Source organism: Harpia harpyja, chromosome 1 (assembly GCF_026419915.1).
Source record: "Harpia harpyja isolate bHarHar1 chromosome 1, bHarHar1 primary haplotype, whole genome shotgun sequence".
NCBI classification, from domain to species: Eukaryota; Metazoa; Chordata; class Aves; order Accipitriformes; family Accipitridae; genus Harpia; species Harpia harpyja.
The window spans coordinates 75,047,348-75,060,537 of record NC_068940.1 but is presented as its reverse complement, the minus strand read 5'-3'; the positions used below and the strand labels follow the sequence as shown (position 1 = coordinate 75,060,537).

Here is a 13,190-nt window from a genome sequence, read left to right as displayed (position 1 = left end):
ACTCCTTCATGTTAACCTTAATTTGCTAGCCATAAAAATGGTAAGAAAGTACTCCCTCCCAGCCCTCTTGTTGATACGTCTTTATTTAAAGTACTGCACAGTATTTTTCAAACTTTGTTATGGTTTGATTAAATTGATTTAACCAATGACCTCTACTTATTTATCTCCTTATTTGTTTTAAAAATGAAAATTTATTCACAGTTGCTTTAAAGCAATAGAGAGACAATCTGAATGTCTGCCTAATGTTAAATATGTCATTATTTTTTTTACTACTTGGTTTCTTTCTTATTTCTTGTAATTTTCTTAGTTACCTATTGATTTGTGTGCATCTTTGGGAAAGCTACTTAATTTCTTTAAATCTCAAGCTACCAATCTGCAAAACAAATATAATAAATCATCCTGTATCAAGCTGATGATGCTTAATTGTGTTTGTACAACATTTTGAGTTTCTCACATGAAAACACAGTGTGCTGTTATTACTGTTATTCTAAACTTTGCAAGCAAAATCCAGTCATCTTATTCAGGTCTACTGTGAATACGAACTATTTTCATTAGTTCTGCTGCATACACGCAAAACTGATCAAAACGATAGAAAACTCAGGTCCAGTACACTGAAAAATAAGATCACTTTAGTAGCTTGAAATATAATATTATTGTAACAGTAATGGCGAAGACATTTGACAGGTGTAGAGAAGATCAAGCTTCTTTCTGTTTCAAATGACTAATCAGAGAAATTCCTCAGAACCTCCAGAGTCGAGTAGCAGTTGCATCCATTTTCAATTACTTGATTTCTTTCTTTGTTGCCTTCTTTTTTTCTTTCCTTTTTTTTTTCCTTTTTTTTTTTAAAGAAATTAGGAACAGAAGCTTCTCGTTCAAACTGAAAACATGTCTCAGTGTGCTTGGAAGTTATCCAAATAGCATCTGCCACAGTATTTTGTCTATCCCTAAATGTTTTTCTTTTCATGATAAATTTGTACGGTATGATACAATTAAATGCACTTCCCATGGAGCATCGAGGAAGTCTGGCTGTCTCTTTGGATGACTTTTTCAGACTATTTCACACCATCATGTCTGCTTGGCATAATATCATATAAGGGATATACAACATTTCACCTATATTTTTTGGTATGTTTCTGCAAATAAATAGTTACTAAAAATAGATTTCAAAAGTAAAACTTTAGCATACCAGTTGGAGCTTTAGAGCAGTGCTGCTTAGCCATCTTTATACTATTCCCTTTTTAATATTTTATCTTTATAATATTTTATCCTTCTATTTTATATAATATTCATGTAATGTTTTACATGTCACACTTGCTCATTTAGAAGGCGCAAAAGATAATTTTCTCTGCTTATAATAACCACATTCATCTGTTACCAAGTGGGACCTAAAGCCTTTCAGCCAAAACTTATTAGTTCATTTCGTCAAAACTGGAGATACAGCAAGGGTTGCACATTATTTTATTGAATTTTATTTTCTGTCTATGGCAATAGTGACTACTGAAACTAATCCAAACAGTTAATTGTTCTGATTTCAATCACTTAAAAACAACTCCAGCATGGGTAGGAGAGACGAGTGCTTACTACTCGGTTTTTGTTTTTTGTTTTTTTTTCAAAAGAGGAGTAATGACCTGAGCCACTGGTAAGTTTTGGTGTCACGGGTGGCCCGTGACGGCCACTGGAGCCAGCGGTGGCCATCCCCGCCAGACGCGTTGTCCCGGCACTGGCAGGTCCCCGTCCCCCCGCCGGCGTGAGGACCCGGCACACGGCGTCTGGCGGCTGGTGAGCAGGCCCAGCCCGGCCGATGTAACGCTGTTTGTAATGAGAAATCTAAACAGGGAATGGCAGCGAGGCATGACAGGAATGTGTTTCCATTGGAGAAGCCCGTGCAGAGAAAAAGCATAAGCAAAGCCATGTCCAGAAGGCCTTTCAGCTGGCCAGGACGGAAGACTGATGTTATTGTACATGGGCTGTCACACTGCCAGCCCTCCCTCACGGGTTTGTTTTCTCTTATGCTCTCCCTCTCCCTCTCCCTCTCCCTCTCTCCCCTGCCTTCCTCCCGGGGCCGGCTGTTTGCTCAGGTGGACAGTGACACCGTTTGGAACGAGCTGCACTCGGCCGGGGCGGCACGCATGGCGGTGGGCTGTGTCATCGAGCTGGCGGCCCGCGTGGCCTCCCGGGAGCTGAAGGTGAGGTCCGGGCCGCGCCGTGGGTGGGAGAGCCGGGGCGGTGGGGGGGGGGGGGCTGAGGGGAGGCGATGCTCAACCGCTCCGCTCTGCGCTGGGGAGGGTGGCGGGAGGAGGGCCGGGAGGGTGGCCACGAAGGTGTGGCAGCCCAGGCGGCTCTTCAAGGCCTCGCCGGGGACAATCTTGCTGTCGACATGCTGAAGCAGTGGTGGGTGCTTGCAACGCAGAGCTGCTACAGCCCGGGGCAAAGTTACTCGGAGCGTGCACATCTCTGGCAAGTGGCTGTGGCACTGCCTTTTGAAGGGAATTTTTTAAATTTTTTTTTTAATATGGCTGCCTAGTCACGTGCGTAACCTCAGGATACCACCCAGAGAGAGGGGAGGCAAACAGCAGACGTGCAGGCTAAGGGGAAGAGGGAGGCGGGTGGTGAGGAGAGCGGTGACCCAGGAGGTGCCTTTCCGCCAGGCTGACTGCCCCGCGTTCTTCTCCCTGGCCCCCTTTCCTTTCCTATCTCCGTGCCGCGCGATCTGTAAGGCATGATGTACAAAACCCAAATTATCCCCAGTCTAAACAATTTATAAAAGCTCCAGACCTGACGGACTTTGACATTTTATTTGGTATTTTAACAGCCCTATTTAAAGGTACACCATATGCAGCCGGAGTGCAGGCTTGCCCCAATAAACATTGTTGGAGCTAACATGCCTCCTTAATGAAACTGTTTATTCACTTTCCAGTCCAAATAGTAATGGATTCAGTCATGTTTCCAAAATCAAGATAGAAATAAATATTTTAGAATTAGCACGGTACGATGATTTTTAAAATTCCAAATTGTATTTGAACTTGAGAATTTTCTTCCTGTATATCGGTCTTATTTCAGTCAAAATATGTATGTTAGCCACATATGTGGGGAGGGGTACATATGTTTATGCATATACATAGATATAGAATATATAAGTACGTAAATGACAGCATGCTCAGGTGAAATGCAGTACTATAGCCCTGACCCAATCGAATGCAGTTACTAAACTTTCATATTCAGACACTGAAATCATTAGCCAGGTCCTACACAAAATGTACAGATTTTGAAATCTCAGGTCAAGGACAGGGTGCATCTTATGGGATCCTGTTGTGCATCCTTTCTCAGGGGTACTTCATTCATATTAAGCTTTTTGGGCATGGTAGGATTCAATACACAAGTCACTGTGCATTATTCCCACCCACCAGGACTAACGAAAGTGAAGAAGGTTTTTTTAGCGAGTTTTTAGCTTTGGCAACTGTAGGACATACATCAGTTTCTAAGGCAACATAAAAGCAAGTTTTGATAAGAATAATGAGATACGTCCTGTGCGCAGTTGACAAAAGCAGGGTCCACTGCAGAATCTTTACTGCTTACCTCTGTACATTTGTGGTGTCTTTCCACAGTGTGAATGCTCTTGGTTGTTTGTGTGTAACGGACAGCTGAAAAGAATCAAACATCCGCCACTGTGAGACCTTGGTTGCTACTGGCGTTGCAACAGTCTGTAAACAATTATTTTAAATTTAGTACTAGTTTGTAGTTCACTGTAAAATTTTTGTTGATCCTAAATAGAATCTTTGTCTACAGTGCAGAGAATTGAAGCAGTCTCATGCAACCTGCAGTTGAGACATAGGAAAGGTAATTATTCAGTAGACATGCCAAGTAGTTGGTTTATACCAAATCATCAAGAAAATAGGTATGAAAAGGATTTGCTGTGAAAGAGAATTGGGAATACTCACGCCATTCCTGATAGGTGTTTATCTAACCTGCTCCTATACTTCCAGCATGAAGCCCAATGACTTACATGTCACCATGCCAACTGTATGAACTAACAATCTGCATGTGGTATTTATAATTTAAGGTTATGGAAAGGTTATTAAGGCCTGACTGACAGAAGAAAAGCATCCTAGCAGAAGTTCTGGAAATGTACCAGTCCTGACATAAGCTGTTTTAGCAGAGTCCTCCTTTGGTTGCTTTGTCACTGCATCCATACAAACCTGGGTTTTGCTGGCGAGTTGCTCCCAATACCCTCATATGGTAAACAACATTAGGGGGATTTTTGCCGTGTATTCTGGGTTTTTCTACACAGTGTTCAGGATGAGACTGTAGGTAGCGGTAAGATTTTAGCCCCACAGATCTGTATGTTCTAATCTACCTTTATGACTTTACGTGTTGCTTTTCCATCTTGCTGCCATTTTCCCTCTAAAAACATACGTGTTGCATTGATCAGCTGTTTCTAGTATAGGCAAAATGCCAGTTTTGTAGCGTACTTGTGAAGATCTGAGGGGAAGTAAGTGAAGCTGACCACTTCCATGTGCGTTCATTGAGCAAATATGCATGTGAAGCAACCATTTGGGGCCTGTTCTGTGAGCACTGAGTGGGAGGATTAAGCTCTGATGGGAATCTGGAATGATCTGCTGCAGCTTCAGAATCTTTGGATGACAAAAAAGCGCCTTCCAAGAATTGTGTGTAAGTTATAACATCTCTGCTACATGTAAACAGCAAGATGAGAGCAGTAGAGAAACATGCTGTAGTTTTCCCCTGGAAGTTTACCACCACGGATTGCTATCAGATGGTGCGCTGTCAGTTTGGTGTCATCTTAAGAAAAAAAAGTAAATTATGAGACAGGGCATACTGATTTGTTCTGAAATCCCACAGTTCTCTGAGAAGAGCCACATGTCCTGAAGTTCACAGTGGCAGACTTACAATACACAGCAAGGACTTCCCACAGGGCAGCGCTCCAGATTGCAGCAGAGGAGGCAGTGGATTATCTACTCACTCCACTGGAGAATCACAGATGCCTTTTTCTGAAACAGCCACAGCAACATTAGGATAACCTCGGAGTAAAACTATCTAGCATAGGCAAAGTCTGAGACAAGAAGCCTCAGGAATGAGAAACTGAAGTCATTCATTTAATAAGTGCTTTTCTGACTTGAGAATTATCAAATTTGTCAGTTAGTTGGGTATGAGCAGCCCAAAGATTTCTTACAGATTGATGAATCAATATATATGTTTTTAAAAAGTCTAACATGGTTTTCCTAAAAAGAAAATTAATATAATAGTTTATTTTATGGACAGGTATTAAATTAATCTAAAAAACAAATTATGTACAATACTGAAGATAAATGTCTTCACTGCCTAGCTAGAGTGTAGCATCTATCAAGCATAAACTGCCCTGTGTTGACTGGCATCTAACATTTGAAGTCTATTTCAGGAATGACAGCACATTTCAATTTCTATACTTATTCCATGGTCTCTACTGATGTCACTTGCTATTGCATAGAGTGATAGTAATAGGTTGGAACTATAGGTACATGCTGCTAAGAAAAGGGTTGAGACTACAAAATTAATTATGAAAGTCTGCAGAACAATTGAGAGATTCACTATAGGGCTGGGCATGAGTCAAACTCGTATGCAAGGCAGAAGGTTCTTTACTTTATTCTGAATTTCCTGAGACTGTCAGTCCCATTTCACACAGGTCTTGTCTGAGAACAGCAACATTTTGTTCATCTGATTTGGACAGTGTTCAAAAACTGACCAGGAGTTAAGAGTTCTCTTCACTGTAGTTCAAACCCCTTGTGAGACATCAGATTTCTTTGATCTACTTGACTAATGGAGAAAGCATCAATACGACAGTGCTAAGGATGTAGAACAATAGGGTTTACTGAATTTCTACTGCTGCCGTAATAGTAAATTACGGTGGTTGTGGTTTTTTTTTAAATCAGGACAAATTGTCCCTTCTCTGGGGAGTCTTAATCTGGATGGTTTTTATTTGATTATATCAAACAATCAAAATTAAGGATTGGGGGGGGGTGTTAATAATATAATGAGCACTTATTGAGATCCATTTGATGCACTTTTGAGATAACATTTAATAGAGAATAAAGAATCACGCCACTGAAATATATAGTATGATAAATGTGATGTTTGTTATACTGAGTCAAATGCTATGTTCTTCCTTTTTTTTCATGGATTTATTTGCATGTATGATGAATGTCATCTTGGCAATATTACAATAGGAGATGAGCCTAAATATTGCATGAAGGTCACCCTTTTTTGACCTTTTTATAATTTAGGAAACCTGCCGATGCGTGATGAAGTAATTAAATGGAATCAGTGCCATAGCTCTCCTGTCTAGCTTTTTTTCTGTATCTACCTTTGCTCCTTTCTCATTTCCCCAACAGATTTATGTAGATAGCTTCTAATAATCTGCTGGCTGACCACAGATCTTTAGAAGAGTGGAATATGCGGAACTGGCTGAATATAATTCCACTGCAGTCATTATCTATATCCAATAAATAATTTTAACAGATAAGAGAAGTCTTACGATATATTCCTTGGGGCTTGGGGAAGAAATACAGGTAGTGCCCTGCATATGATTTCTTGCATGCAGTATAGTTTGTAAACTTGGAAATCACTGTCTCTAGCCTCTACCTAATGACCACACCTTCAGAAAGAGGGCCCTAAAAGATCTGCATCTGCAGAGAGAGCATTTCTTTCCTGGAAGTGTCTCCTAAGGATGTCCTTCCTCTCTTGCATTGCTCCAAAGGAAAATAGAGATGTGCTAGAAGCATGTTGCAAAAGGAACACTCGTGGTGTCCCAGTCACTGCTCTGCAATAACAAGACAGATTTCAGGAGCGCATGATCTAGTGGCTTGGTGGCACTGGGAGGTGCTGTCCTGCCCTGCCTTCTCATTTATTTCCCAGCCCAGGCCGGCTGCTTCCCTTACATCGACTCTGATGCTCAGCTCTGTTCACCTCCCCTGCCTGCCGGCACGCTACATCACTCAGAGGCAGCTAGGCACCAAGAGACTCTCCCCTTGCCTGCACCTGGCTATCCTGCGCAGCAGACGCTTCCCTCCTGCTGCTGAACTGGATGAGTACAGAGGTTGTCCAAACCCTGCATTAGACAAATCTCAGAGAAAAATAAGGAGGGTTTCTGCATCTGTGGTCTCTCTTGAGTTTCAGATTTCATTTGTAACTCTTAGAGCTTGCAGAGAATCTCACCTTCAGGACTTAGCTTGCCAAATTACTGTTTTTTCTGAAAGAGTTTTGGTTGCTGATATTTCCTTTTTGTTAACCAAATTATTCATGCTGATGCTGCCACCTTTTTTGTTGCCATATATTAGGTGTTTATTAAATGATTAATACTACTTTTAAGAAGTTGGAATTCAGATAGTTGATTATGTTAATATGATAATTTTGCAAGTATTATTCTTTGTTGAATAATGTCCTTCAAAATATTATTTGTTTTTGTAATGGTTGTTTTATTGTGTGCTGTTTTGTGAACATTAAATGTGTCTTAACTTCTTTTCTGATAACAAGTTATACATTTCTCTGGCTGTCCCTTAATATCTTACATTTGACTGGCAGGAAAAAATATTGAACCAGTGAAAAATATAATTTAAAAAGAGTATACCTAATAAGAACCTCTTTTTGCAAAGGCAGATGACTTTCCATCATCATGGGCCACTCAGTGCCAGAGCAGACCATGGAACTACTGAAAATCCAAAGGAACATTTCTGAAATGGTTTTCTTCAGCCTCAGATGACCCCATTCAGTACTATTAGAAGCTGGAATTAATTATTTTAAGTACAGTACCCATAATAAGGATTACTGTCTAGTTTACTTTGCTTATTCTTTAAATATGTCAACGTTGGTGATAGCACCACTCTTTTCTGTGATAGAAACACGTAAGCACCATATATTTTTAATTCAACAAATTTGAAACAGAAGAGACCTACACAATAAACTATTAAGAGTTGGTAGGATATGTATGGTTATTCCCTATTTTAAAGAAAAGTTTGAATGAATTAAGAAGGAATTTTGCAAAAGAATGCTCAAGAAAAAAGGCACATAAGTTAAAAGCATGGTCTGAGACTGTCTTGAACATCCATTTCAGCTGAATTGAGTGAAGCACAAGTCCTTTCTCTGCCTTATCATATGTATGTGTGTACACGAACACACATGTGCGAAGCTGCCCTGTTGGCAGTTAGGGGTCATTTAACAGAATGAAAGCAATTGAAATGAGTTTCCTCAGAACCAGAATCTGATATGTTCCTGGGATGGTTCTTTCTGATATGTCAGGTTGAATCAATACCGAAATAAACCTCCTGCATTTGGGCATTGCTACTCTGGTGTTTTGTATAATTGGTGGATAACTTAAATTGAACTTGAAAGTCTCATTCCAAATGAGCTTGGTTATTACTGTTCTCAAGGCCTTTGTCACACAGGGCTATGGAGGAATCATCATATGGTAAATTGTACTAATCTAGTGAATAAGCAGAATTAGCTTAACCAACGCACTCCCCCCCAAGCTCTTAGTTTTCTAGTCTTAAAAGTATTCTGTATAAAAATCAGTCAGCCATTTTCACAGCTCTACTGCTATGTATTCTTAGAACAAAACCTAAAATGAAGTATCTTTCTAAAGACATAATAAACAAAAAGAGCTAAAAACAAATGTCTCCCTAGTCCCACAGTGTCCTCCCTCCAGTAAAGCTTCAGGTCAGCAAATTCCCATGCCTGCCTGAACAACACAACCCCCCCCACAGCTCCTCTGGATACCTAAAAAAATCTCCCTTCCTGGCAAGTATTCTGTGCTCAGGTGCCTCCTGGACAGTTCTCCTCCTGCAGGCTCTGCCCGACCCTTGTTTCTACCTCCCTGTCTCACCCTCTGCCCTATAACATTCTCCCTCTGCCTTAAAAAAATTTCTGAGTGATGTGTGGCAGCTACAAAAAAAAGGCATTTTTTCCGCACCCAGGCACAGCATTTTTAACAATGCATAGTGTGTAAAAAACAGTAACAAATGAATGCTTATTTTACTAGTGTTAAAGACTTGATTGATAAAAGCCATCAATCAAAGTTACCAATGAAGTCTTTTAGATACTAGTTTGTGTTCTTTGCTTTTACAAATTTACAAAATTACAAAATTTCATATGGAACCATCTCTTAGATAGTTCATCCCAGCAATTATGGTTATATTTATAGCTGAATGACTGTTATTATTTCATATAGTAGTACGACTTTAATTATATGTGTGGTATATAGCTTATCTCCATGACCACTCTGTTCTTAAAACTCTTTGGCTGCTTTCTCTTCCAATATAGTTAACACTAGTTGTGGCTGAACAGGCCATCACGGTTGTATATAATTCAGCCTGCAAGCACCAACTTTTCATGTGTATTTTCTGGTGCTATCCTCTTAGACCTTCAGGAAAGCAGACAGGCAACTCTTTGTTTCCATCACAGAGTTGAATGTTTAATGTCCATTTCTGTGTTCTTGGCCTCTGCTAGCTTCCTCTGCAAGACAAAATGGTATTCCCTCATGTCCATTACTGTTTTCTTGGCAAATCTACATGCTGCTAATACTGGTCTGTTAAATCATGGGTTCTTGTTCACTGCATTCGTAGACCCCCAGGGCCAGATACTGCCTCCTGCTCTGGCAGTATGAATAGCCTGTAAAATTGTCCTAACCATGTAACTGAGGATTGCCTCCGCCTTACACCACTCACTCCTATGGTTACCCTCCCTGCTGGATGGCATAGCTTGGGATCATGTTACAGCATAAGTGACACCGGTAAGAATGTGGTTATCTTCTTCAGGGTACCAGTTGCAAGGGGATTGTTGTAGGCAGCCGAGACTTAGAGCAGCCCTGATGTTTGTTATTTTAAGAGTTAACTAAGCCAGAGATAGCAGGGTTAAAGATGGCACTAAGGCCACTTCAGGGGTTACACCCTGTCAGATACACTGTGTGGAGCACCTTTTAAATGTAAAGAAATAGGTTTTTATATAACTTTATAAGGATACAAAGTTGTATATATATAAAACATAAGGAATATCAATTCTGACAGGAGGAATGGATACATTTCCGTATAATAACCGAAGAAGTTTCTACAAAGAAATGAAGTATTAGCTTCAGTGGTTTGCTTCTCATTCTGAAGCCTGTGCACACTGAAGCAAAAATAAAACCTTTCCATGAAAAACAAGTGAATGTCCAAGAATGCCATGTTTAAGCACTGCTAATTTTAAGAGCTAAGGGCTAGGTTAAGGGATGTAGACATGTAGAAAATAGAAACTTTAACACCTGACTTTAGGAGGATGTTGAGCTTCAAGTGCGGAATCCAGACCCTCAGTTAGGTACCTGGTCTCCATATGAAATACACAGTGGTTCCTGAGAAAGCTGTCCTTAACAATGTGTGCAGCTGCAATTAGCTAGTGAACAGGACAAAGTTCTGCCGAGAAATTTGCTCATCATTAGAGATTACGCCCATTTTCCTGAAAGCCTTTTTTCAAAGATTACCAGCTCCTGAATAGAATCACAGAATCACAGAACAGTTGAGGTTGGAAGTGACCTCAGGAAGCCATTGGGTCCACCCGCCCTGCTCAAGCATGGCGACCTAGAGCTAGTTTCCCAGGACTATGTCCAGATGGCTTTTGTATATCTCCAGGGATGGAAACTCCACAACCTCACCGGGCAACCTGTTCTATTGCTCAGTCACACTCACAGTAAAAGAGCATTTTCGTATGTTCAGATGGAGCCTCCGCTATTTCAGTTTGTGCCCCTTCCCTCTTGAATAGTTGGGCTGGATGGCATTGCTCTTTCATACAGGGTTTTACAGCTTAAAATACAAGAAGAACTTCAATTTCTTATCTTTTCAGTTGAAAGGAATCCATTTTTAAACTCCATATGAAACTGTCATATCTTAAATTTGAGATTCAGTGGTGGTGTTTTGTCCTCTATTGAAGGACTGCTACTCTGCAGGAGATAATTAAAGATTCATAAGTTTGAGTAAGAGCTGAGGAAGATCATGACTCCAGACCTATTAAAAAACTCATTTAGACTGAAAAGATATGTCTCAGTGTCTACTTTATGGACCACATAATCTAAATACACAAACAAGTATGGGAAGAATATTTACAAATTCATCCTCATGTTCAAGAAGGAATTGAACCCGAGTCTTCTACTGCTTAAATAAGTGCTCTTGGAGTGCCTGCTGGGGTTCATAGCTATTTATTGCATGGCACTGGCTTTTCTTGGAGTCAACAAAAAGCCAGATGATTTTACCAGAGTAGTACCAGGCTGAAGCTAGTATGCACTGCTTCTCAGCCAGGCTTCTCAGCATACCTGGAGTGCCAGACTGGCTGGGTCACTTTTAGTCCACTTGGAATCTAGGCAGAATAAGCTCTCCACTGCCAAGCGAAGGGAAGAGTGATTCACACCTTGCCACAGCCACCACATATTACCCTAGGGAAAAATTGCCTATGTCTAGTTTTACCTCCTCGTATGATAGAAACACCAGTGGAACTCTGTTGTAGATGGTCAGTCCCAAGCCCTGGAGTAACCACCCGTGTTATGGTATTGTCTTGAGTGCTTGCCTTGGAAAGGTTCAGGGAGAGGTATAGTAGATGCCCAAGCATGATGTAGCCCAATGCCCAGCACACCACAGGAAGGAGTCAACTATATCACCAAAGACAAGAAGGCCACAGTGGGATGTACACCTCTGTTCTTTGGAAATCAAGCATGCAACTACCTATTTGGAGTCGTGAAAGAAGAGAATACTTAGCTTACTATGGAAAAAGACTAACATTTTTTCTTAGTTTTCATTAAAGATCCAACAAAGTGGATCTATCTGCAATGGTTCTTCTCTGTAAACTGAGTTTGGGCAGACTTCTCTGTTGTTCAAATATGCAAAGATTTTAGAATATCTCTATTCAGGCTTTACTCTTCATCCTCAAATTTAACTAAAGGTAATCATATAATGGCACAGACATGAATCCTTTTTCTAATGTTCATGTCTGTCAGTCAGTTTAACGTTCTGTCTACATATAAAGGTGTCTGTATCCTAGTATAAATAAGGCTCTGTACAAAAATGCTTTGAATTTATGTGTGTTGGCTTCATTTTCAACATATTGCTCTGTGTTAGTCTTTCTATCTTTAAAGCAGATTTTTGCCTTTCTGTCTACTGTTCTGAGCTCACTGTCTGGTATTTAAATATTGCCTAAATAAATGAATTCATGTTCCGTTGTGCTAATGCACACTGTGTTCATACAAAGCCTGAAAGTAGGAGAAATGAAGTGTTTTATCAATTACACAAAAGTTGATGTTAATACTGTATGGTAACTAGTTTTCAGTGTTTGGTGAAATTTGATTATAGTATATGCTTTATCATCAATATAACATATGCACTGTATTTAAAAAAAAAAAAGAAAATTTCCCATGTGAATATTGAACTTCTTGTGATGTAAAAACACATAAAAAATGGTCACAACACTGATGTGAATGTCCTGCATGCTCATGGAGAACTGTAATAGCTAACTTAAGCTCTGATAGCTGAAATTAGCTAGCTATAACGAAACAGGGCTTCCAAACAGTCTTGTCAAAGGAAGGGAACAGAAAAGAGAAGCCTATACTGTAACTGTCATGTTGTCAAAAACAGCAGTGTTGATTTTTTCTGTCTCTATCTTGCACCATGAAATCCTCCCAGAGATAATTATCTTAATTATATTGATCTTTTGGGAATGCTGATAAAGTTAGATGATAATGAGCTGTGAGCTGAGCAGGGGCAGCTGTAAGCCTTGCATGGACTTTTTCCAAATTCTTGGAAATATCGAGAGAACAAAATACAGGTAGCATGATGCTCTCTCTCTAGTAATACCCTCTTCTCTGAGTCTTTTTTCACTTCATTATCTGTACGTTCCTCAGCATACATATACTTTGCTTTTTATAAATGCTACAAAAGAATTCTTCACAGAATTCTTCTCTATGTCATACTTTGTGTGAAAAGGAAATGTTACAAAACCCTCAGAAGGATGTGGAATAGGGTTTTAGCTAAGAGTGTAAAGCTGCTTTGGTTCTGAAGATTAGTGCACTCCACAAGGCCTTTTTTTTTTTGATGGTGTCTTTGATCTATAGGCAATTTATATTCTACCTCCAGGAATGCCTGCCTAAATATGAACATATATATTTGTTGTGTCTTTAGTTTGTTTGGTTT

General features: G+C 40.0%; 1 protein-coding gene across 16 annotated transcripts in view; it reads left to right on the top strand.

The window, feature by feature from the left end:
- HDAC9 (histone deacetylase 9) overlaps positions 1-13,190 on the top strand; it is a 498,787-nt gene that overhangs the window by 379,481 nt on the left and 106,116 nt on the right. For all 16 annotated transcript variants that reach the window (XR_008237086.1, XR_008237087.1, XM_052800654.1 and 13 more), the window contains one exon: positions 2,079-2,186. Coding sequence is in view for 14 of the 16 variants with exons in the window: in XM_052800654.1 (XP_052656614.1) it covers positions 2,079-2,186 (108 nt within the window). In the remaining 2 variants the exon portion in view is untranslated. The remainder of the gene's footprint in view (positions 1-2,078; positions 2,187-13,190) is intronic.